Consider the following 24,901-nt stretch of genomic DNA (forward strand, 5'->3'; position numbering starts at 1 on the left):
ACATACACTAAATGGAAAAAAAGTATGTGGACCCCAGTTTGAATACAATACTTTTGTGTAATGTCTAAGTGCTTCCAGTTTAGTGTATCGTTTGGGTTAGACCCCTCGTTTGCAGTTATGAGGAATATTAATACTACTTGTAGTTGTAGAAGTTCCAGTGGTGGTTTTGAAATTCAATGTTTAACAAGCACATATGAATGTACGTGAGTGTATCCACACACATCATTTTAAACCTCCACCTCCTCCATTATATCCATGTATCAGGACACCTTGTTATGTATTTTTGCTTGCATATCACCCGAACCAAGGTCCTTTAAAAATATATTAATGCCCTCACCCCGACCAGACCACGCTGTGGCTGTCCTGGCCTGTATGTACGACAGGTGTACCATGTCACTGAAAGCAGGGAGCATTCATTTTTTTCCTCTCCCCAGCTCATCTCACCGGCCCCGGTGGCTCAGCCCGAAGGACGCCCTCAGCCTTCCACAGGGAGTAGTCATTCTTCACTCACCACTGTGATGAACGATGCAGTTAGACTGGGGCAGTCCGCTGCTTTGTGTGGACTGCGAGTCTGTATGTGTGTGTTGTCATTGTACTGTCTGCTGGAATAATAGCTGGATCCAAGTGTCTCTGAGGATGAAAAGGACGAATCTGTCAAGGTTCACTTCCAGGTCAAGTTCGGGGCCAAGTGCATTTGTTGTTGCTATAGTGATTGCAGTAATTATGGGGTTTCAATGTTTCCAGCGTTAATATGAGGATTTGTTTTTTTAAGTGTGGTTCAGATTTAAAATTAGATTATCAATGATCAGTCTTATCCGTAGTTATTTGGAAGGATACATGGCATCCTTCATAGATCTTCGTCTAGACTCTAGCTCTCTTTTCCCTGTGGAGTAAAGGTCGTTGCTGGGAACAATGGCCCCAAAATCTGTTTCCTCCAGCAATGATTTTCTCCTTGACTGCCTCATGGTGATGGAAGCAGTTTGCTGCTTTTACGGATGGGTGAAAATGTGGTGGTCTCTCTCTTTTCCCTTTTCCTCTGTGCCACTTCTTGTCCTCTCTCTTCCTCTGTCTGTCTGTTGTCCCGATTCCTCCTCTTCCTCTCTCCCCTTCAGTTCCCCCCCTGCAGAGATAACAGTACCCCCCCCCCCTTCACATGCACATTAGCATCATAATGGCAGCATTACCATCGTAGGAAACTGCATCACATTTGGTTTAACTGAGATAGTTTTTTCGTTGCATTTACATAGCACTTACCCATTCACAAACCCATGCTGGTTTGCTTTCACTGCAGGGAATTCTTCAGCTATTACTCATACATTTATCCAGGTTTCCATCTGCTTCATCAAGCAAATATCTTCTGCCTACCGTACTGTATTCCAGATGTAATTTCTCTGCTTTTGTACCAAGGTAAATATAATGGGAGTGATGGCTTGGAAAAGATTTTATAGCCAAGCTGATATTGGATGTGACACTTGCTGCAATGTGAAACAGTTTCGGAAACACAGAGACTGTACTTTGGATCTGTGTTTCGGGACAGCGCACAAAATGATGAGAGTGAACCTGTTCACTCTCCATTGTTTGCCAGCATCTTAGTTGAATGATTCATCATCTTTCTCCTCTTCTTCTCTCTCCCCAATAGGCTACTTCACCCAGATTTCCACGTTGGCAGATGTGCAAGAGAATGTGATGGAGTATCTCCACGTGCTGAGTCGTCCCAAGGTGATCGACCAGGAGCACGACACAGTGTGGACCGAGGCCTACATCGATAGCACAGTGAGTTGACTGTGCCACCTCTCGCTGGCACTGGACTCCAGTTCCCACAGTACTCGCTAACCACACACACCCACTGGCTTGTGAGCAGAATGGGCCCAAAATATTCTATCTTTGATTCATAGGTTTCAACTTAATCCATAATGCACATTATTTAAAAAAGTACATTTGCATGTTTGATATCTGATTGATTAAATGATCTAAAGGAGAATAGTCATAATAAAATTCAAGCAGAGGCCTGATAATGTGTTTTGTATGTTTCAGACCGAATGTGTGACAGTGTGTGTGAGCAGCAGATGGAACCATTAAGTGAATGAGTCTCCTGTGTGAGTTTGGGGGTTGTGTAGCGTGAATCCAACATACTGGGCCACATTGGTGAGATAGTCTCTGATCTCTCAACCTCATAGCCTGGCCAAACACGTATTACGAAATGGCAGTGAATAACAGCTCAACACACTCAGATAATCACATGCACAAATCCCCCATACATGCTTTGTAGTTCTCTGGCGCAGACGTTATCATCTCTAAAACACCATAATGCCTGACCTCCAATATAGGATCCTCTGCAGTCCGTAATATATGCACAATCTACTGCAGTATTCACACATACACAAAGCTCCTCTTTGGTTAGAGTTATTGTGTTGGGCCATAAAGCATGAACAGCAGCCGTTAGTCCTCCACTATTTCTGAATAGATAACAGGAGAAAGGGCTTCAAAAATGTAAGGAGACAAAGGCAAGTGCCCTCCAGCAGAAATATGTGCAGGCTATCAATACTGTATGGAAGTGGACTCTTTCCCTTTGCAATCCTCTCCATATCCCTCTTGTTTAATGTTTTTCTGCCTTCCTCTGCTTGTTTCTTTCTCTTTGCCCTTATTATCCCCATCCATTTATCACAGTGAAAGTACATTCGCCCAACACTGACTCAACAGTAACAGCTTAAGTGTTGTTTCCGCTGCTGTGACCCTCCCAGCCATAAAGCTCACCTCTCTTGACACAGTCACTGTTTTTAAAGTTGCAGTCAGAGTCAGTGCTGGTGGATTTTTACACACCCACTGGTGCTGGCACTCCACTCGGAGGAAACTGCACTGATAGGCTTTCTCACTCTTATCCGCAAACGTATTGACCCTTTCTCTCCCCCCCTCCTCCTTAATCTGTTCTCTTTAGCTCCCCCAAGCACAAAAGGTAAAAAAAAAAAAAATCAGATGTGAGGTCATCGCTGTATTGTACTGTGTTTAGGCCTGGTGTGTGTCCATGTGCATTTCATGTGCATGTGCGTTTTGGTCTCCGGTCTCTGCGAGACGGCCGCATAATTTGGGTGAACTAACTACCATACTGACCCATGGCATTTTCTTGTGTGTCAGTGTCGTGTGTCGCTCCTCAGCCTCCTGATTCAAGCCATGCATCGTGGTTGTCATTGGTTCAGTTGATCACTCTCTTCTGCACGCCTGATCAAGCACACGCACACGTCTGTGCACACGCTCGCACTCATTGATCATTGGTGATGCTGTGTTGGCTGTGCTTTGCCAGTATCTCTGGGGCTGACGGTGTGGCCTTGTGTGTAAATGTGAGGTTACGTTATGTTCTTTTGCCTGTGATTTTGGTGTGAAGACGAGATTGCCTGTGTTATTTGTTTTGGTAGAATTCTCCAGAATGAGCTGTTTTGTCATCTTCTGGGTGAAAATCCAATAGCCTGTAATGACTGGCGGGATGATCTGTTCTGATGCTTTCTTTTATCATTTTCAGTGTTTTATTTTTCAGTGTTTTATGAATCATATGTGGGTTGAGATAAGCAGCTCTATAATCATAACAATGATGATTGCAGAACAGAAGAGTGCTCTGCCCCCCCATCAGCATGAGCTGAGCGCAGAGCAGTCCCATTAGACAGCTGGCAGGCCATATGTCTGACATAGTACTGTTAGTGTGATAGACCCAAGCTTATTGACATCCAAGCGGCTCAGCAGAAAACCGAAATAGATATCACATTGTCAGACATGATAATTGGGATTAGCAAGGAATCTGCACTGCTTCTTTGCATGTAATCACTCCAGCACAGCTCAGGCCTGGCCTCAGCCCACATAGACAACAGTCCCCTGAAAGTAAAATAGACGGTGACAGAAAGACACACACACACACACCCTGCATGGTGATAGTGTCTGATAAGAAGTTAGCAAAACTCCAGGGATTGACTCAGTGTTAGGAAAGTGATGAGCATCTGGTATTTATGTTCCAGGGCTGATGTTTATCATCTTTCCAGATGTACCCTTCTTCCTATCTTTTTCCTCTCCTCCTCCATCCCTCTCAGTGCAACCCAGTAATCTTTCTAGCCCAACATAACTCCCCTGTCTTACTCTGTTTCATTTCGCGTCTCCCCTCCACCTGTGCTCTGCCCTCCTCTCCCGTTCCCCTCTCTCTCCCTCCTATCCTTCGTCTCACCAGCTTCATCCATCATTCTCTGGCTCATTTGGCTTTGTTTCCCACTCCGTCGGATGAACTGACACTGGAGCTCAGGGATGATGGGAGGGAGGTGGGGGTGAGAGGAATGTGTCAGGAGCGGGTTGGGGGGAGAGATATTTGAGGACAAGTGCATGGAGAGGAATATGTAAAAGATTTGAAGAGAAAGGATATCAGCAAAAGTGCTGAAGAAAACTTAAAGGATGTAGACGAAGGATGCAGGTTGAGAAGAAGGTTTTGCACTGAAGTTCAAACAACAAGACTGATACTTGGTCAAGCATGAAGACAGACAAATGGGAAAGCTGGGAGCAGCTGATTACCTTGATGACGAATTGAAGCAGTAAGCTGTTTAAAATGTTATGACGGATTTATATAAGCTCCGCTATTTCAAAGCAAAAGAGTTAATATTGATTGAGGTAATTGAGAGTTCAGTGCTATATCCCAAAACACCTGTGCATTAAAAACGTGTGCTAAGATCCGTGCCAGCTCTGCCCTCCACTGGGGATTTCTAACACACACTGTTTTCCCCCAGGAGCCCACGGGGGGGACTTTGGCTTCAGGGCTTACACACACCAACATCATTAAACCCAGTCTCCAAGGAAACAAGGGTCACCTCGTCCAGCAGAACACAATTTGTCACAACAACCTAGATTACGAGGTGTCCTGTGAGACACAAACACGGGGCAGGGGTGTGTATCCGAGCCCTCTGAGGGGTGTAAGTGTGTGGGTATTTGTGTCAGTGGGGAGTGAGTGCATTAGAGCACAGAGGGTTTCTTTTTCATTCTCTGACCCACAACAGGGGAAAGGACTTACACACCCAATTTGCTCTGACTAATACAGATGAAGCCACAGAGGCAATGATGATGCAGATTTGGCCCGATTGTTCTGACCTTGCATTCGAGGTTGCAGATTATGTATGAAAAGTCAAAGTCTAGATACAGAGCACTCCCTTTGAGACTCGTGTTGGAGGACGCTCACTTAGGGTTCAAGGAAGTGCCTCTTTCCTCTCCTGGGTCAGGCTGATGAAGCACAGGTTTAAAGGTCTTTCCTCCTCTGGGTCGGGCTTGTGAGGATCCTCTGTAGCTGTGCTGCTGGCTTTGAATCCAATAGATGCGGTTACTGGCTGCCTTTCTCTGTGCAGCTCTTGGTGTCTGCTTAATTACAATATGTCATTTCCCACAGCAGCTGGACAAGCTTGATTTTCACCCAATTCACATATACATACAATAAAACATTTTAGTATGAACAGTGCACATTTGACGAGGCTGCCCAACAGCAGTTCATGGGGATGCACAGTAAATGGCAGTCCATATATTTTCAGACTTGTGATATATGATCCAATAGACCTTGGAAATAGATTTTGTATTTTTAGATGAGCCTCTGTTCGTTTTCCCTGTCCTTTGATCGATCTCTTGCTCCAGCAGCAAGGCTGTCCATTGTTGCAGCAGCTGTACTTAGGTGTGCTTTGTTCTCTCTTTGATGTCTAATACTGCGTCCTGGATTGCTATTACCGGCTATCTGAGCTCAGGTCACCAATTCCCCTTTCCTCAGTGTCTGAGGGAGACAGAATGGATGCTAGCAGTTTCCTGTCATTACCTATTATTACTGGAGGTAAAAAGGTGGGGCTGGGGGGGTGAGTGCTGGAGGAAAGAGAGTGTACAGGGGGCATTTAATGTTCAGTTTAAGAGGATTGGTTAAATGGGGTAGGTCCTTAAGAAAAAAGTACTATGCAGGGATCTGATATTCAAGTCAGTCTAACAGAATAATGCTCTATTGATTGCTGCAGTAGAAACAGATCATGTGCAGCATGATTTATGTTTTTATGCCACCCCATCTAACTTAACGCAATTGTGGATTTTGTTCTGGGATCCATATTGCGCTTAATGGACCAATTACTTGTGGTGACTTGAACATAAAATGCTTGAGTGACTGACATTTAGACGGTGTCGACATTTCTAAGTGGACAAGGTCAGACCGACGTCCTGCCGCGTGCGAAGCCTTCCTCTGGTATCTTCATAACAGTGCCGAGCTTTCATCTCTAATGGATCATCGTCAGATACAGTCAGCCGCTGGAAAGATAAATATCATAATTATTCCAGCAGTCTTTAGGGAGGGAAGCACTGCCTTTGGATAAGCTTATTCTGTAAGAGATCAAAGGCAGACTGTGATTGAACACATTTTAAGGCAAATAATAAACATGAATAAAACATGTCATGGAAGTTTTGTAGGTCCCTCAAGAAGATAATGTGACTCGGTCTGCTCCAGAATTCCTATCAGGTTCACTACTTAAGGAACGAGTGTTATGCAGCTTGAGATAATCACTCACTGAGTGTCACTAAGCAAGATGATTCATATAATGTGCATGATACTGTGCAATGTGTTGCGCCGTTGCATTTCTTTTGTATAATGTTTCATCATTAGCTTCCCTCTTCTTCCTCCCTCTGTCTCCCTCTCTCTTTCTCACCCTCTCAATCACTGTCTTTCACTGTTCTCCTCTCATGGCTCACTCAGTTGGATGATGGTCAAGGTCCGGTTCTAATGACCACAGTTGCAATGCCAGTGTTCAGTACCAAGAACGAGACTGTAAGTGGAAACAGAGTGTTGTAGAACCAATCGCACATTCACTGTCACTGCCATTATGTTTCCCCAACTTGTTTTCTCCAACAAATTAGCAGTTTAATTAAAAAAACTGTGCAATTACTTATTGCATAACTCGCATGGAATTAGGTTTTCTGACAATAGATACAAATTGTGAAATAATGGTTAATTATGTTTGTATTTGATGGATGCTAATTTCAGTTTGATTGGAGTCTGTAAATTAGAATACAGTAGCGCATCACTAATTGAATATATATCACACATTGAATTTTTAATGTCATAAAGAGTGGATCTGATAAAGGCCATGTTATGGAAGTAACCTTTCAAATGCAACTTGAGAATGTTTGGTAATGTGTGTGCTTCCAGAGAAACCGCGGCATCCTGCTGGGTGTGGTTGGAACTGACGTGCCTGTCTCTGAGCTGCTCAAGACCATCCCCAAATATAAGGTACAAGTCCCAACATCCTGCAAATTGTAGATCTCAAAGTATATATGAGATTAGTCATCACACCTTTAATAATCACAACCAAACTTAGATGTCTTCTGAACCATGTGATTGTGAGTGCGACATTCACCTCGATGCTAAGTGAGTACAAAACTAAAGCAAGTAAAAGTTTTTTTTAAAAAAACTTATACATGCAGGTCCACCAATCCACAGTGCAGTAATTGAATGGCAAACCCAGTAACAGATAAATGAGAGGTTTTGTTCCTGTTTTGGCTGTGATTATTCATCCCTCCTTCCTCAAATCCAATAATAACAGGAAAATGATGCACTATGAATACTAATGCTTTCTGGTGTCCACCAACACGTCCCCTGTGCCGATCTCTTCTACTTGTAGATCTGGAGCTTGGCTTGGGTGTAGCTAAGATTTTGACATTTGAAAGTGTGTTATTTGTCCTCCCTCACACAACACTGACTGACTGGAAGTTTCCAATCAACCAACCAATCAGATGCCAAGAATCCATTTTGGAAGTCCAAGGGACGTTTCATAAAGGAGAATAAATTGTCTTTTTAATGACTGTAGATTGCAATCTATGACATTTTATCTTAATGAAATGCCTGCATATATTATTGATTGTAAGTTTTTAAATGTGGAATTTTTAATGCTTAATATCTCATATAGATTACAAATCCTAGAGGGTGTGTACATCTCACTGTAAAGGAATTGGTTTCAAAAGTGTAATTTTCTCAATTGCAACAAGTGAATTTGCTCTCATATTGTGCAGTTCTGTGAGTTTCACGGCAAAGACAAAGATTCTGCCAGTAAAAACCACAAAGAGCTTGATTAGCTGAGGTGTAGAATACAGTACATTTGTCATGCATCCATTCAATGCATGTGTCTGTGTGTATCATCCTAGCTGGGCATTCACGGCTACGCCTTTGCAATCACCAACAACGGCTACATCCTCACCCATCCAGATCTGCGGCCACTCGTGAGTATTACCTCCAGCACCATTCAAACGCTCTGTAACAAGTTCAGCGCGTATGAACCTTATTATCGTAACAATCCCTTTTAGGGCGCAGAGATTGAAGTTCAAATGTATTAATTTTCTTTGTACACGAGACTGAGGAATACTAACTCTTGAGTTCATGTCAAGTCAATTACAGATTTCGCCGTCACACTGAGATGCCGATTGACGTAGAAAATTAGTGTGTAGATGTGTGGGCGATCTATGTGCCGTGCGTGTGTTTTGGCTGTGTGGTGGTATGTAGATGAGGAGAGTGTGTTCCAGGCCGCCGCCGTGCTGTGAATAGACAGAGATACAGCTACTGAATGGCTGTGATTAACTCCATTGTACTCACTCACTCCTCTCACAAGAGGATGAGGGAAGAGAGCGCAGAGAGGGAGGGGAGGGGAGATTGAGGAGAGCAAGGAACCTGCTTAACGTGAGACTAGGTGCAGGGTGACAAAGCGGGCTGCAACGCTGGATGAAGACACGGAGATATGGAGGGATGAGAGGAGAGCAGACGTGGAGGAGAAGAGTTAACAGACAGTGAGACAGACAGACAGATGGTTTAATAGTGGTCTAATTAAAGACGCTAATGAAGGGTGTTTAACAACTAATGAGGGGTGGGACGCCGCCCTCACTGACAGATGAATGGAGAGGAGGACTCACAAGTACACACATACAACAGATGCACAAACACATATAGTACTCATTAATAAAGTAGATATTCTGGCCTCTGTCATCCGTATTTAATGTCCATATCAAATAGCCTCATGTAGGTAGCCAGAGAGGGACGAGGGTCAATTAAAGAAATAGTTTGACATTTTGGGGAGTACACCAATTCAATTCCGCCGTCATATCTGTCCGTTAAACGTGAAGCTACCACCAAGAGACAACACGGCCAGCTTAGCCTGGTTGCCTCACAGTGACGGCAAGACTCCAGGAAGTCAGTGCCAAAAATATTTACAGCACCTAACATCTTTTCTGTTTGTGTACTAATTAAATGAACGAGATATGACGTCTTAATAGTGAGCTTTCAAGATGCTGGTAGGGTTAGACAGGGCCAGGCTAGCTGTTTCCCCCTTGCCCAGTCTTCATGCCAAGCTAACTGTCTCCTGTTTCCTGTCCTGGCAGGAAATAAATTATGAATGCCCGCTATCATTTGTCATTTATTTGCTGCTTCCAGCTTCTCGGATGCTGCTTTTGCCTGGTTTGTGTTATTGTGAATTGAATCACTGTGTTTGAACAAAACAAACAATTTGAGAAGTCACCTTGGGCCATTGTGATAAGGATTTTGCATTTTAATGGCATAATAATGATTACGATGATGATATGTAATCAAGAAAAAAAGCGATTTAGAGATGATGAATTATTTCCGGCAGCCTCATTACGGTGCAGTACACCCTTTGTGTTTCATTTTCTTCCGTGTCTTTGTCTATGCATGCATGTGTGTTAACATGGGCCTGCATGCTCAGTACGGAGATGGCAAGAAGCGAAGGAAGCCAAACTACAGCAGTGTGGATCTGTCCGAGGTGGAATGGGAAGATAAGGATGACACGGTGAGACACTTGTGGTAAATCTACAGTGAGCATCATCACAGTCCCCCTCTTCATACAAAAAATCTGAAGCTTGGGATTTGGTATGTGCTTTGTGCTGCCAGCTGAGAAATGCCATGGTCAACAGGAAGACAGGGACCTTCTCCATGGAGGTGAAGAAGAGTGTTGACAAAGGGGTGAGGAATCCAAAATTCAGAAATGCACAAACACGCACACACAAACAGGCACTTTTCTGATGTTCCCAAAGGGTGTGCCAGAGAAAATACTCAGCAGGGAGAATCCACTCTGCCAAGGGGTGGCTACACTTGGCACGGTGATGTACAGGATTGACTTGGGGATTTTGTTTCAGATTTTGTGTGCTCTGCATGCACGGGTGTGTGTCTGTCTGTGTGTGTGAACCCCTTATCTCCACCAAGCACATGTTGCTGAATACAGGAGAGACAGCAGCCCAATGATTCTCTTTTACTACTTGCCTGTCTGAGAGAGAAAGAGAGAGAGAGAGAGAGAGCGAGAGAGAGAGGCATTCAGGTGTGTGTAATTTTGTGCGTGTGTGCGCACTTTGCATTTTCAAAGCTCAGTAAAGAGCATTATACATTAGCCTGATTATTAAGCATTCAATATGTAAATACATATCTGCACACACAAGTACACACATGCACTCAAATGTGCACACACATGCATATTCACAATCCTTATTGAAATACTGCAAAATAAAAAAACACATGGTAACAGGTCATGTGGCAGACTGCCGACCACAGCATGCACTCTCTGCACCACTAGATGGAGCCAGACTGCAGGGAATCACATCAGATTAGTGCCATCACACTGCCTACTGTTTACTGTAGCGTATAATGGAGTATATTAATCTCTTTTATTTCAGAAACGTGTGCTGGTGTTGCATAATGATTACTACTACACAGACATCAAGGGGACCCCTTTCAGGTAAGAAAGCCAGAGACATTTCTGTGAGCAATGAGCAAAGTTTAGAGCGACTGAAACGTCACTATGCCCAGTTTTCTGTGCACAACAAAGAACTGGTGGTGAGTTGTCTTTTTGGAAAACATTTCTTATTTTTAGCCTAGGGGTAGCTCTTTCCAGAGGCCACGGGAAGTTTTTCTTCAGAGGGAATGTCACGGTGGAGGAAGGTAGGAAATCCTCCCTTTTCCTCCTCGGCTCTCCTCACTTTTACTCTTTCATTGTCCTTGTGTCTTCTGTTTCTCACTCAGCTGACATGTCTTTACTCAGCTGCAGTGGTGCAAGTTTTAAGATACTCTGCTGAGGAAGAATGTAGCAATACCACATTAAACATAAAATACCATATGATATATATATATTATAATACTCCATTACAAGTAAAAGTCTTGCTGTGTTATTTTTACTGAGGTAAAAGTAGGATCAGCATACAGTACTATTTAGAGCCATTCATAGAGACAAAAAGAGAAATATTTGTTTTATATAGTTCATAGTTTACTTTATTTAATTTTCTAAGGGTTAGGAGCTCTAGAGTTTCATTGCAGAATGCATAACAAATGATGCAGTCATTGATTAATGATTGCAGTTAAACTAATTAATCAATGACACATGGTTAGTTTAGTTAAAGATATAGAGCCTGGCAACCACACTAGTCTTTGATGTATTTTGCGGTATTTAAATTAATCAGTGTGTTTAATTTTTGTATTTTTTAATAGCCAAAGTTTTTTTCAGTAGACTTGAAACAAAGAGCAATGACTAGGAGTTTTATCCAAGCTCGAGTCAACTATAGAAAAGGACTCTAAAGCTTACATGGCCGTATTCAGGAAATAGATGGAGCCATGCTAACGTTACTTAAGTATCACAAGTAAAAGTACTCATGCAGAACAATCCCTTTCAGAGCTTTATAATATAATATAGAATTGTTATTACAAATGGATTAGCACGTAAACAGCATTGTGGCTGGTTGAGGTGGAGGTAACTTTATCTGCTTTATACAATGTTGAGCAGTTAAATTAGGAACAGTGTATCTAATTTTGTAAGATCATCATATTTATCGAAAATCTACTGTAGTACACTTTAATACGTATTGTCTCACTGTAGCTTTGAAATACTGTAAATGTAAAAAAGTAAAAAGTTCAGTATAGAAATACAATGTATCGTAAAATGGAAATAAACAAGCGATGGACAAGTTCCTCAAAACTTCCACCACTGCATAATTTTTCCCCATTTTCTTCCTTCTCTCTCTCTCTCCCTCCCACACACACACACACACACACACACACACACATTCACTAGTAATATAATGATAATGAAATTGCCACGATTGGTCAGGAAGTTAAATATTTCTTTAGCGGCTGCTTAGGTGTGTTTTAGTACATACAGTGTATGTCTGCCCCTGCCTATGTGTGCCTCTCTGTGTCTATTTTCATGTCCAGCCTCATGCACGTTAATATTCATGCGGTGGTGGTGGTGTGTGTGTCTGTGTCTGTGTGTTTCTCTAAACATGTCCATCATGAGGAGCCCTCTGAGCATGACTTGGCTCTTCCTGATCTAATCAGACCTGTCACATCCATTCAAAAAACACATTTTTCACCCCCGGTGTGTGTGTTTAGGAGTGTGTGTGGATTTGGGGTGTAGATGCCTAGCCCTATTATTATGAGTTCATATGGAGTGCTTTTTGCTGATTTAGTTTGAGATATACACTGTAGTTCTCATTTTGTTACAGGGCTTCATGACCTGGAGCATCCAGATGTAGCACTGGCAGACGAATGGTAAGAGTAAATCAACACAGCTGTCTCTTTCCGTTCTGACAACATCCTCATGTCTTACTCAAATGACATTGTGATTGGACTATATCCAAAATACAAAACTCCCTATTATAAAATCAAGGAACTCTGTAATCTTACTACAATACAACGGTTATATAACAGCATTGGGATCTGCAGGAGTTTTGACTTGATGGTTTGTGTCACTAGATGACTTGTGGTCACCAGGATCTGGAACCAACATCTAAACAAATTACAGTAAACGCTTTTCAAACTAATGCTTGTAAATGGAAAAAACGTCTTTGTTTTGCTTCACATTTTATTCGTCATACTGCAATTGCAATGCAAGAGTCACTGAAAGCTGTACGTATGTATGATGTATGATGGAGCTTGAGTTGCGATCATAATCTGAGGCAGATAGTCATCTAAACACTCAGTTTTCAAAAAGCTGGTACAAGTTATGATTGTGTTACATATTCTTATAACCAGTGGCCTTGTTGTCTGTTCACGTCACGTTGCAGGACATACTGCAACACAGACGAGCACCCAGAGCACCGCTACCTGTCCCAAATAGAGGCGATCAAACTCTACCTCAGTGGACATGAACCCCACCTGCAATGTTAGTTCATAAACTACAAACCCTCTATTCCTCTCTCTGCTCATAGAATTTTCTCATGGTCAGCGGCAAGTTGATGTGTTGTGTATAAAATGTATGCATGTTTGCCTTGTTAGGTGACAAGGAGCTGATTCAGGAGGTCCTCTTTGACGCGGTGGTGACCGCCCCTTTGGAGGCATACTGGACGAGTCTCGTGCTCAATAAGTCTGAGTGTGTCACTCACCCCACTCTTCTAGTTCCATGTTCTCACTGAAAATGTTTCTTCATAGACTCAGCACAAACTGAAAAAACATTAAAACTGAAAGTGTGTTATCTTAGTGATGATGCTACAGACAAAATGTCAATGTTGCGTTGACAGAAAGCCAAAAAGCAAAGGCACTTGTTAAAAGCCTCTGTTCCGTTTCAGTGATGCTGATCGCAAACTTAAAGTCATGCGCGAATGCAGGTTAATGTATGTTTTTGTCATACGACACAGGAACTCTGATAAAGGGGTGGAGATAGCCTACCTGGGCACAAGAACGGGCCTGTCCAGGATTAACCTGTTTGTGGTGCCTGATGAGCTCACAAACCAGTAAGTGTGCCAAGTGTATGTATTCAGTCTATATGTGTGTATACACTGTTATAAACGTACAAGTGCACATGTTGTACAGTGGTATGTGTTGTGTGTGCGTCCTCTGTATCATCGTCACCTCTGTTTCCTGTCTGCTTCAAGAGACTTCCTGACAGCTGAAGACAAAGAGGGGGTGTTCAACGCCGATCACTTTCCCCTGTGGTACAAGAGAGCAGCAGAACAAGTTCCTGGTACCTTTGTCTACTCGCTACCTTTCAACACAGGTTAGTTATAAATGTTGACCTTCAAACAATAATGAAGCCAGTTTAAATTCCTTTTAGCCCAACACAGTAGCCATTGGTCGTGTGATGTAATGAAACGAACCAGGTTTACTGAAATTTAAGTGTGCAAGAGTTATAAGACACACTATAAGGCAATTCAAAAGAAGCTTACATTTTGCCAAATGCTCAAATATAACCATACACTCTTATTAGAAAAAACTTTTTTTTTTCTTCAAATTTCCTCTATCCACTCTTTTCCTCTTTCACCCATATTTGGTCGTTTTCTCTCGCCATGCATCTCTACCTCCCCTTCCTCTCGTATTAATTCTGGGCTGTGTTCTTGTGGACAGGACTGATTGCTGTGGGTTGAAATAAGATATGTTACGAAGGGGTTCAGCCCTTTCCATAGTGACTTGGCCAGAATACACACACACAAACACACACTCGCAAAAAAGGCACGCGCGCACACACACACGCACACACACACACACACGCAGGCACCTCACGCATATGTAGTTTGACTGTGTCTCTAAGAAATGGTTTCTCCTCCAAAGGGAGAATGTGTTCTCATCTGTCCTCAGCCTCAGGCTTTCCATTAGTGCCAGCTAATACAAGTGATCTGAAAGCCTCTTATTTACTCGCCGGACTTGCCTTGGATGCACTCTTCCTCTCAAGACTGTGGCAGTTAGCTGTAGCCATGAAATAGTACTTTGTGGTATTTATGTTCAGTGTTTCTCTCTCCAATCACCCCGTGGTCAGTTCAGAACTAATAGAAGGAATTATGATATGACTCTAACGTGAACTCTGTGTGTGTGTTGTGTTTTTTTTGTGTGTGTGTGTGTGTTTTTATGTGCGTGGCTTAGGATCAGAAAACAAGAGTGTTGTATTGGCCAGCACTGCCATTCAGCTTCTGGATGAGAGGAAATCACCCATAGCTGCGGGTAAGTGGGGACTCAAGTGGCTCTTTCTTTCTCACACACGTCTACATTGACAGAGGCTGCAATACTCTTACTTGCACTGCTATGTAGACTTTGTTTTCCTGGTCTACACTTGTCTACCCCTGCTTCTTTTCCTTCTTTTGAGTTGAAACACTCACGGCCCACATATACTGACTGTGCTGCTTTTTTTGCCCCTGCATGAATTCATGCTCATAAGAAGGTGAGAGTGCTACATAGGACAGACGTTTGCATCCAAGAGTATTTATGCCTAAATATATTAATAGAAACCAGTTTCATAAATGCCTTTTGTGCCTTCGTTTGTTTGCCTCTGCGCTTATTTAAGGCATATTGTGGCCTAGAGGATTTCATTGAGGTCGGCCTCATCTCACGTCCTGGTGACTCAGAAATCCCACAATGTCACGCCCATATAATGCAACTTGGTGCAATCAGCAAGTTGGTGGTATGAAGTGCGGCTCTTGCTCTGTTTGCCATCAACTTGGTTAAAGAGGAAAGAAACTGTAGATTAAATGGGAGAAATTGGTGGGAAGGTGGAGGATGTAGCTGGATGGTTTCACAGTAGTTGTGGTTTTATCTTGAGAACAGTTCATTCACAGACATCATTCATTAAGCACCTCTCACCAAAGGCACAAGATGACTTCAAATCAGTGTTTTGTGTCTTGTTATTAATGCAGCTTTTTTACTGTGGTGCTGCAGATCAGGATAACACGTTAGAGAGTGGTCTTTTATTTACAAGTAATTAACATGAAGAAATTTAGAAGCACCTTCTTTGCAAACAATCTTTATTGCAGCTTTGAACACATTGAGCAAAATGCAAACATACGAAGTTGCTAAAATATGCAGATAGCAGACAATGTGTTTCTGGCTCATTGCTGTTCATCAATTAGCTATGTTTGCAGGAAGGTGCCTCCAACTTTCTGTATATTTTTTTTCTGCAGGCCTTTTGGAAGTCCTGTTTTACATTGATATCCTAAGAGATTACACTGTGCAAATGTCTTGAATAAGCAAGTTATTCTATTCAAATGCAGTGCGCAGTATGTGAAGTATTGTAATTATTTCCACCGCCCAACAATGTGGAGCGCCAGCTTTTTTGCCTCATATTAAAAACTTCCTCTGATGATTGTCTATGTAAGGTCTCCTGTCAACAGATGACGGCCATTAATGTCAGCAGAGGTATCACAGAAGAAGATCTGGACAGAGGAAAGAAAGGAAAAAAAAAACTGTAGAAAGGAGAAAGAGGAAACTCTTTTGGAAATGCAGAGATAGAATAAGAGAAGAAATAAAAGGGCAGAGAAAGAGAAGATTATTTCACGGTGCCTGAATGCGTTGACATGAAAGAAATGCATTGTGGGTACCCTTGGCCTGGGGGAAACCACTGGAGCAGAAGGACAAAGATGGGAGTCTGTGCGGTGCCACAGCACACATGCACACAGAACATGCATCAGATTTCTAGCAGAGCGGTACACAAGCAGCCCACAGTTTACACCAGCCCACATCTTATTTGACCCTGTCGACTTGATCACTATTGTTTCAAGATAGCATCATTCTCTCAAATCCTGTTAAGCAGCAATCCAAATCACTATTCAGTAAAGAGGTCTCATGAGTACTCTATTGTTACGTCGGATGCTGATATACAGTGATGAAGATCATGCTTGTCTGATCGGGGGATGTCTGTAAGGATGATTTTATATAAGAGAGTCAGATGGGAGGAGAGATGTAGGCTAGAATGCAAATTTAGCGTGGGCCGGTTAGGGCCAGTTTTCACTGCCCAGCGCTCCACTGAGCTGGAGACTTGTGAATACGCTAATACACTAACTTAACAGGACAGGCTGATGACATCACACACCGCGGGCCCTGCAGACATCGCTTGAGTCACAACGTTACCGTGTGCATCCGTACGCACATGTGTATGCCAGCGCGTGTGTGCGCGTGCGTGTGCGTCTCAGTATTTGTGGTCACATCCTGAGCCACGTGCTGTGAGTCTGCTGCCATAATATACAGAGCCATGAAACTCAGGTCAGGCGTTAAGACCAAAGGCATCTGTGTACATTCATGTGTCTCCGCTCTACGCTGAGAAAGCTAAAAAATCACTGCTGATGGTGCATTATCAATGTATAGATAATATAATCATGGATAATATTAATTATGGACGCAGAAAGCTGCGATTTTAATAGAATCTAAAAACATTGCCTGAATGTCCTCTCTAAGAGAAACTGAAACAGAAATTAGATTTCCCAGTGACCTGACATTGCATTATATAATATTTTTAAATTCCTTTGAGATAGTGCCAGTGGACTCAATCAGAAAAAAAGCAGAACATCCTTCAGGGAAATATGATTATCACAGATATAAGCATATATTCATACTAATCTCCCACAAGTGGTAAATGATTAAAATATTAAGAACAATCCAAAGTCATTTCATGGAAATATGCGAGCGTGTTTCACCATTTTTCCTTGTCAGGTTGTTTGACATAATAATGATTCAACAGAAACTTCATTACCTGAGAAAGTAAAGAAAAAGATGTTACTTCTCCAGCAGCACGTTAAACTGAGAGGGTGCAAAACCCCCATCAATGTCTTCTTATTTCATTGTAACACCTTAAATGAGGGGTATTTTCCTGCTTTTGTGTGAAGACATTTTCCTTTGTGTCTTCACACTCTTTTTACAAAATACCCCTCTTTTAAAGATGCTCTCTCCATTTAAAGATGCATGCTTTCTCAAATTAGTTGGCAGTATACATACAGCAATCAGGTAAAATGTTTCCCTTTATTTTATATAATACATACTGAAGGACATGACTACTAATATGTATGTCAGCATCAACTCACAAACAAGACTCAACTGTTCTCAAAAACTGTAGATCTAAAAGTTTGTGTGTTTGTGGGTGTGACTGTGTGCAGCAGGGTCAATATCTGCACTTACAAACCTGTGAAGTCATAGAAAAACAACAAGGCTGAGTCCAGGTTTTGTTGTTGTTTTCATTTAGTTTGTTTCATTATTGCTTCAACGAATCTTCACTTCAGTCGTCAGAAAAATATCCTTTAAGAAAGCGTCTTTCTTCCTCAAAACTCTGTCACATTATTAGGCACAAACTCTTAAATTCTCTATAAATATCTGCATACAGTATACATCTCCGCATACACACACACACTCGAGCACAAATGAAACACTGACACAAACACTCACTCTCGTTATCATACTCTCACGCCAGTGAAACAGACAACTTAGATCAGAATCTGACAGCAGCTGCCTACTATGAGTTTTCAAAATTACCTCAAAATCACACTCAAAATTATGAACAACGAACCAAAAGACAACCAAACTCTGAAATCCGTTTTTTTTTAAAATACCAGAGCTTTACTATTATACCTACAAATACACGATTATAAATATATAGCAGTTTGTTCATATCTGTGATATGCATTTCTCAGACAAAATGGAATTGATTCCTTTTGGATTCTTTGGCCTGCCCCTCACACCCGCATACAGCAGAAGATACTCTTCTCATCAGTGCATAGTCAGATACCTGGAATTTAGCTACCCAAGTCTCAGAATGGAGGTGAACAGACACACACGCGCACACACAAAGAATCTCACTCCCTTTTTTTTTTCTCATATGCACACGTGCACTAACAAGTACATGGCATCCAGAAAGGATCAGGTTAAAGGGTTGAGGCCCGAGTTTTAAGTCCAGGGTTCATGTTATCATCTCCTAGGCGATAGCATTCTCCAGTGGTTCCTTCTCATCTGCTGTGGCATGATCTGCCCTCTGCGCCGCTGCCAGCTCCTCGTTCTTCTTTAGCTCCCGCTGATACTTGGCCATGATCGCGGCGTAGGCGCAGCCGTACACTGCTGCAGCCAGCATCATCAGACACACGATCCCGCACACTACGCCGGTGATGATCACTGTGGCAATTGCGTGGCGCAAGTTGACAGGCCGCTGCCTCTGCTTAGCTTCACACTCTGGCAGACTCCCTCCCCCTCCTCCTCCTCCTGCTGCTCCCCCACCACCAAAGCCCTCCCCCATTGCCATTGGGACATGGAGAGTGTGGCTAGATGGGTGAGCATGGTTGCCATGGGTGTGGCCTCGCAGTAACCTCTCAGACTCCAGGTGGTGTATGTTGGCGAACAGGTAATGGTAGCTTGTGGTCATGCAGGCATGGAAGAGCTGGTAGGGGACTTTCTGCAGGTCTCTGTCCCTCATCTCTTCTGGCTGAGAGCAAATCACCTCATCCACCACTCCACCTTGGGAGGAGATTTAAATGGTTAGATCAGAGAAGGATGCTAAAAGACAGACTGAGGGGCAGGGAAGAAGAGGGAGGCGTGCATCAGTCAGCTGTTGTGTATTATGAGCACATTACCTGCTCTTAATTGCCCATTTCCTTTTTGGCAGTTTACTACAGAGAAGGACCCAATCCTCATCATCATAGCTGAGTCTGAAACAGCCCATTACTTCAAATATTTATTAATCCAGGGTGTAATGGCTTACTTTAATTGGCCATATTAGCAAGTGTGATATGATTAACAACTCAACCACTGGAGCCGAATGAATGGAGTCTGTTGGAGAAGGCAGAAGCTGAGTTAGGACTTCATCAGCTGCCCCGTTTGTCACGTAAATCTCTTTATTATTCTTCTCTCCCGGCATCCATGTCGAGCATGCTAGCTCACTGACTTCCTTTCTGCCTGCCTGATTAACCACTGCCTTTCTATTAAGCACGCATCCTTGTATCTGGGTCCATTGTTCTGTTTTGCGGTAATTAGAATTTTCAGCCTTTAAGATGAAAGCTGTGTCAGGGTAATGCAGGCATGTAGGCGGGTCAGCCAACTCCAAGCGAGCCTAGCTTTCACTGTACAGTGGTTATTTTGTTATCTAATGCATGCTGGGGTTGGTCTACCATGGAAAATAATGTAGTCTGCAATTTAACTTTTAATCACCGATATACACTCTATCTCTGGCTTTAGAGATAACCACTGTGCTTAAAGGGGCTGCTGCACAGAGTAACATCACAAGATTATTCAGGAGACTCTTATTGCTGCATGGAACTTTTTGCAGAGCTTTACAATTCAGCAATGTCAGTGAACCAACAGTCAACTATAAATGTTACATTGTCCAATAGGGGTACAATACACAGTACTTATCAGATATTAATAATAGAATAAAATCCAAAACAACCTAAATTCCTTCCACAGCTACATCCCAAACAACAAGAGACATGCACAAGTACTCATTCCACCATCTTTAATAACTGGACAGAGCTTTTAGCCTGGTCTTAACTCCACTGTGTCAGTCTCTCTAAGGACAAAATATATAAATATTATATCCATTTGGGGTCTGACTATTTTAATCTCTTAAAGAGGCTCTCCACTCTCTTTCTACTCTGGTGAACGAGTAGTTCAGGATCCCTGCTCGGTTAAAGGTTGCTATTACCATAATGTAATATTACCATAATTTTGGGCTGTGCCCAGCAGGAAAGGCATTGAGATGGATGAATGCTGGAAACATTGCAGACATTCCCCAGCTACGGCCTAGAGCTACTAGTGGTCTAACCTTTGAAGAGGTAGGTCTCCAGCCAGAGTTTGAGGCCTATGAGCTGGCAGTCACACCTCCAGGGGTTGCCTCGTAGTGTGAGACTGTCCAGGTGGGTTAGGGCCTCCAACAAGGAGCGGTCCAATCGTGTTAGCCTGTTGTGCGCTAGACCCAGGTGGCTAAGGTTCCTCAAACTGTCCCCCATGGCTCCAGGGAAACCCCACAGGCTGGAGGGTGGGACATGGCAAGGAGACACGATGGGATACAGTGAAATACAGTGAGTTATGTGCAAAGTTTACAGTTTGCATTGTTCGACAAAGGATGAATAACAAATTGTATCTGTTACAGTTTTGTTGCTTGACCTGTTGTGTGAGAGGTCGAGGTGCGAAAGCGAGCGGATAGGTCCAAGCAACCGCTTGTCGAGCTCTCTCAGGCTGTTGTTGGCCAGGCTGAGGCGCTGTAGAGTTCTGAGACCCAGCAGAGCAGTCGGCGAAACAGACGTTATAGAGTTATTAGATAGATCGAGAATGCGGACGAGGGGTATTTCTCGGAACGCCATCGATCCCAGCCCCCTGATACGGTTGTCTTGGAGATATAGTTCTTGTGTGTCTGGATGCAATCGTCGGGGGATGTCATACAGGCCTCGCCCCCGGCAGTCTACTACTTTGGTGTTGCTGTTGCAGCTGCACTCCTTTGGACAGGCATGTGACAGAGACAGGAGGGAGAGGAGGGCACACACCAGTACCACTGTGGAGACAGGGCGAATATTGGATCAGACATCTGAAAGTATATCTGTGTATTTGCAGCTGAATTTGAAAAAAAATACGCATGCATATATATTTTAAAGTTATTTTCTAGGTTGACTAAAATCTTCATTGATTACCAGGAGTACTATTAAATGATGGCACACAGTTACACCACAGTCTTCAACTGTCATCATGACCACCTTGCCTCAAGTAATAAATGCCACAGAAGACATTTAAATGGTCAAAGAAATTCCAGGATTGATACTTTACTTAATCACCATAAATATATGAAATGTGCATATAAATAAGATTGGAAATGTAGTCTTCAGGAAAGAGTGTAGTTCACTTTGTCTTTGCTCAGATAGTGCTGTTCTTTGTCTGATAAACAAGAAAGTACACTTATTACTAATATGCCAACACCCACCTCCCACCCTCCCTTAGACAGTGGCCCTTGGTGACTTCACCAAAGCCTCGTAACCCTTTACCCACACTCCACCCACGCACAAATCCATACACAGCAGATATTGGGTGTCTGATTCCCTTTGAGATGACTTCACATGTCCATTTCTCGTGGAACATTACGGCAGTATTTATAGCACTGGCTGGACTAGCTCGGGGCTCGATGAAATGAATCTCAGACCCAAGCCCAGGCATGTAACTAGCTCACAAGTTACACTCATAGATCCTGAACAGATAGATCAGCTGCGCCCCGTTCGTCCTCAATAAGCACAGCAGCTAAAGTGTTCTTCTGAGCAGTTCAGCAGCAGTTTTCCTAATTGGAAGTGTTTAATGTTTTCTCAAATGAGAATCATCTCATTTTCTCCTGTATCAGGCGACATCTCCCGCCAGAGTCTTTGCCCACATTATGCCTTTGTGAAAAGGCAGCTGTGTGTCTCACATCACTGAAACGTAATTCTGCAATCATATTAGGAAACAGTGCAGCTGTTGACTGTAATAATCACACAACCATTGAGGAATGTTGATTTGAATGGGCCAGCATAATCTAATTGTTTAAATTCAGACAACACTCGACTCACTGTTATTAGCATTCAGCGGATAGGTCACTTCAGCATTCAGTTAGCCAGCACTGTCACTTGGAAAATACTAAAGCAGTTGTTCTGTTGCTTCCCTTCTTTGAATAAACACTATTGTAACATACTGCAGTATACTAATTAGACTGACAGCGTCCCATTTACAAGCATGTAATCATCATTTTGCCTTCGCCTGGCTGTTGGACTTCTTGCAGTGGCGTGTGATTTACGGGTTTAGAAACATCCGGGCACAGGTGTTCCCATGTCTAACCTCAGGTTTTAGTTTGGTGCAGTGGCAGTGTGCTGTTATGATATGATGTCGACTGCTTCAACACAACCCATCAGAACATGGCTGGGTTAAGATTTAGCGTGCTGTAGTGCTGAGCCCAGAGCTAATTACATCTCTGCAAGTGAAATGAGAGAGTGTGTGTATGCAAGAGTGCATTCGATCACATGTGCTTACACATGTGTGCACTTACTCGTAAACAAACTCATATGCATACAGTGCATACATGGGCACACATAAACGGCATCAGCTCAGTGGAGTGTTGTTAACAGCAGCTCTGGAATGAGGTCAGCACAGGAGAATGGCTCTTTGCTCTGATGTGTCCCTCCAGCCCAAAGTACACATGGAGAAGCTTGCAATGACATGCACACACAACCCACAGCAAGTATCGCTCTAAAGCAGCTTGGTGCCGGTGTCAGTGCCTGTTTGCAACAGAAAACACTTAGAGGCAATGCTAATGTACAGCTATGAGCATGAAAGTGTGAACGTAAAGCTGCCATGTGTGATGCATCCACTCAGTTATGCAACAGTTTACACAACATACTAATCTCAGCAGCCCACCTTGCCATGCACATATACAATTAAAATATACACATGGACATATACACAAATGCGTCTCTGTTGATGTTCTTCCCAGTGATGGAGCCCCCTACCTCTCATATCTGCCAGTTGTCCTTGGGCCTCTTGCGTTCGATCTTCTTTTAGCTCCCTTTTTGGATTCTATTGATTGTCATTGGTTGATGATCCATTAGCCATCAGTAAAGTTGGGATTAGCTCTCCATGGCTATCATCTGTGTAGGCTGATATGGTCAATAGGTAGGTATTAGAAGCAGCTGAAACCTGTGTTGCCCTCAGGATCCCCAGCACTGCCTGCACGGGCATGAAACCCCATCAGAGCTGGCAGATCAGAGCACAGAGCTTACTGCCAGCAGCCAGCCAGCCTGGGAATCACTCGAGTTAGGAAGCTCTGCCTCTCTCTCTCCCTCTCTCCCTCTCTCCCTCTCTCCCTCTCTCTCTCTCTCTCTCCCTCTCTCCCTCTCTCTCTCTCTCTCTCTCTCTCTCTCTCTCTCTCTCTCTCTCTCTCCCTCTCTCTCTCTCTCTCTCTCTCTCTCTCCCTCTCTCCCTCTCTCCATCTCTCTCTCTCTCTCTCTCTCTCTCTCTCCCTCTCTCTCTCTCTCTGTCAGCCTCTCTTTCTGTCTCTTGTATTTTTCTTCATGCTGTTTTATTCTGCCTTTGTTTGTATTTTCCCTTTTCTCTTGCTTGATTAGATTATTTCTGCTCCTCTGTTGAATCCAAATCAACACTCTGACATCTATGTTTGTGTGTCTCTCTCTCTCTCTCTCTGTTTTGCTTGCTCGCTCTCCCTGTCCCCAGTTGTATTGGTGAGTGTGACGGTGTGTCATCTCCCAGCGGACAGCTGTGCCTCTTAAATCACGGTGCACACACGTAGGCTGACATTCGCGTTACGTCCTATTGCTCTGGCAAGAGTTGAGCAAGACAAAATTAGATCTGCGCTGCGTTGTGTCTACACAAATACTCAAACACTGCTACACACAGTGAACACAGTCGGAGGATGCCCGTTGCTGTGGCACGCTCTGATGATATTATGCATGAGCCGTGGGCAGAAGGGCTGGCAGAACACGCCCCCAGCACAGCAACACAAAACGCACGAATGCACACGTACACATACACACACGCACACAGAAGGATATTAAGCTGTTGCAGTAATTTTACATGGATTTCTTTTTTTTTTTTTTGGCATATAAAAGGATTGACTGTTAAGCTTATATGAGCTTATGGGTCACTTGAAGGAGAAGCGAAAAATGAACAAAGGAAGAGACAGGAAGAGATTAATGATCAAATCATTTTTAACGATGAATATGATTAAGCTTACAAGCTGACCTTGACTTGTAGTACCCTCCCTCGCATTTGCCCTCCTGTCCATCCATATTTGTATCTGTTCTTCTGCTGAAGGGCATGACAATTATTTTCATTCTGTCATCTACAGTAAAAAACTGAAGTCAGTACGTGTCTTCATCTTATATTTAGTTAATTTATAGTGGTAAATGTGTGAAGATACCAGCCTTGAGCAATTAATGCACGCGTGGGGATGCTTGAACAAACATAAATGCACATATAGGGCTGTGCACCTGCGCACGCACACACACACATACACACACTTGTATCCACTCTCACATGCACACTTTAGTGATCATGTACAGCTACATACGCAAATGCATTCTCAAATGTGTGATGACACCTTTGTATTTGCTAAAAGCCCATGTCGATGTGTACAGATGGTCTGTTGTGTTTGTGCCGCAACATCTAAAAATGTTAAGCATC

At 43.1% G+C, this 24,901-nt stretch overlaps 2 protein-coding genes across 2 annotated transcripts in view; one reads left to right on the top strand and one right to left on the bottom strand.

Moving 5' to 3' along the window:
* The window catches only part of cacna2d3a (calcium channel, voltage-dependent, alpha 2/delta subunit 3a), a 113,865-nt gene that overhangs the window by 70,780 nt on the left and 18,184 nt on the right, over window positions 1–24,901 (top strand). Inside the window, exons 12-26 of the mRNA XM_041945390.1 lie at window positions 1,640–1,773; window positions 2,936–2,953; window positions 6,734–6,805; window positions 7,187–7,267; window positions 8,179–8,253; window positions 9,744–9,827; window positions 9,929–10,000; window positions 10,705–10,766; window positions 10,902–10,969; window positions 12,523–12,568; window positions 13,084–13,181; window positions 13,295–13,388; window positions 13,654–13,749; window positions 13,891–14,012; window positions 14,873–14,950. Of these exons, the coding sequence (XP_041801324.1) occupies window positions 1,640–1,773; window positions 2,936–2,953; window positions 6,734–6,805; window positions 7,187–7,267; window positions 8,179–8,253; window positions 9,744–9,827; window positions 9,929–10,000; window positions 10,705–10,766; window positions 10,902–10,969; window positions 12,523–12,568; window positions 13,084–13,181; window positions 13,295–13,388; window positions 13,654–13,749; window positions 13,891–14,012; window positions 14,873–14,950 (1,200 nt within the window). The remainder of the gene's footprint in view (window positions 1–1,639; window positions 1,774–2,935; window positions 2,954–6,733; window positions 6,806–7,186; window positions 7,268–8,178; window positions 8,254–9,743; window positions 9,828–9,928; window positions 10,001–10,704; window positions 10,767–10,901; window positions 10,970–12,522; window positions 12,569–13,083; window positions 13,182–13,294; window positions 13,389–13,653; window positions 13,750–13,890; window positions 14,013–14,872; window positions 14,951–24,901) is intronic.
* Window positions 17,786–23,524, bottom strand: LOC121612486 (leucine-rich repeat and transmembrane domain-containing protein 1). The gene is made up of 4 exons (XM_041945391.1): window positions 23,212–23,524; window positions 20,858–21,242; window positions 20,517–20,722; window positions 17,786–19,213 (listed from the first exon to the last, which is right to left on the bottom strand). The coding sequence occupies exons 1-4, from the start codon at window positions 23,216–23,218 to the stop codon at window positions 18,681–18,683; spliced, it is 1,131 nt and encodes a 376-aa protein (XP_041801325.1). The 5' UTR covers window positions 23,219–23,524; the 3' UTR covers window positions 17,786–18,680.

This window comes from Chelmon rostratus, chromosome 10, assembly GCF_017976325.1.
Source record: "Chelmon rostratus isolate fCheRos1 chromosome 10, fCheRos1.pri, whole genome shotgun sequence".
NCBI lineage: Eukaryota > Metazoa > Chordata > Actinopteri > Chaetodontiformes > Chaetodontidae > Chelmon > Chelmon rostratus.

Excerpts from the sequence above, each read along its gene's own strand:
- LOC121612486 (XM_041945391.1), bottom strand. Across the intron at positions 20,723-20,857 it reads CTCGACCTCTCACACAACAG|CCTGTGGGGTTTCCCTGGAG; the intron begins GTCAAGCAACAA and ends CCCACCCTCCAG. Across the intron at positions 19,214-20,516 it reads GGAGACCTACCTCTTCAAAG|GTGGAGTGGTGGATGAGGTG; the intron begins GTTAGACCACTA and ends TCTCCTCCCAAG.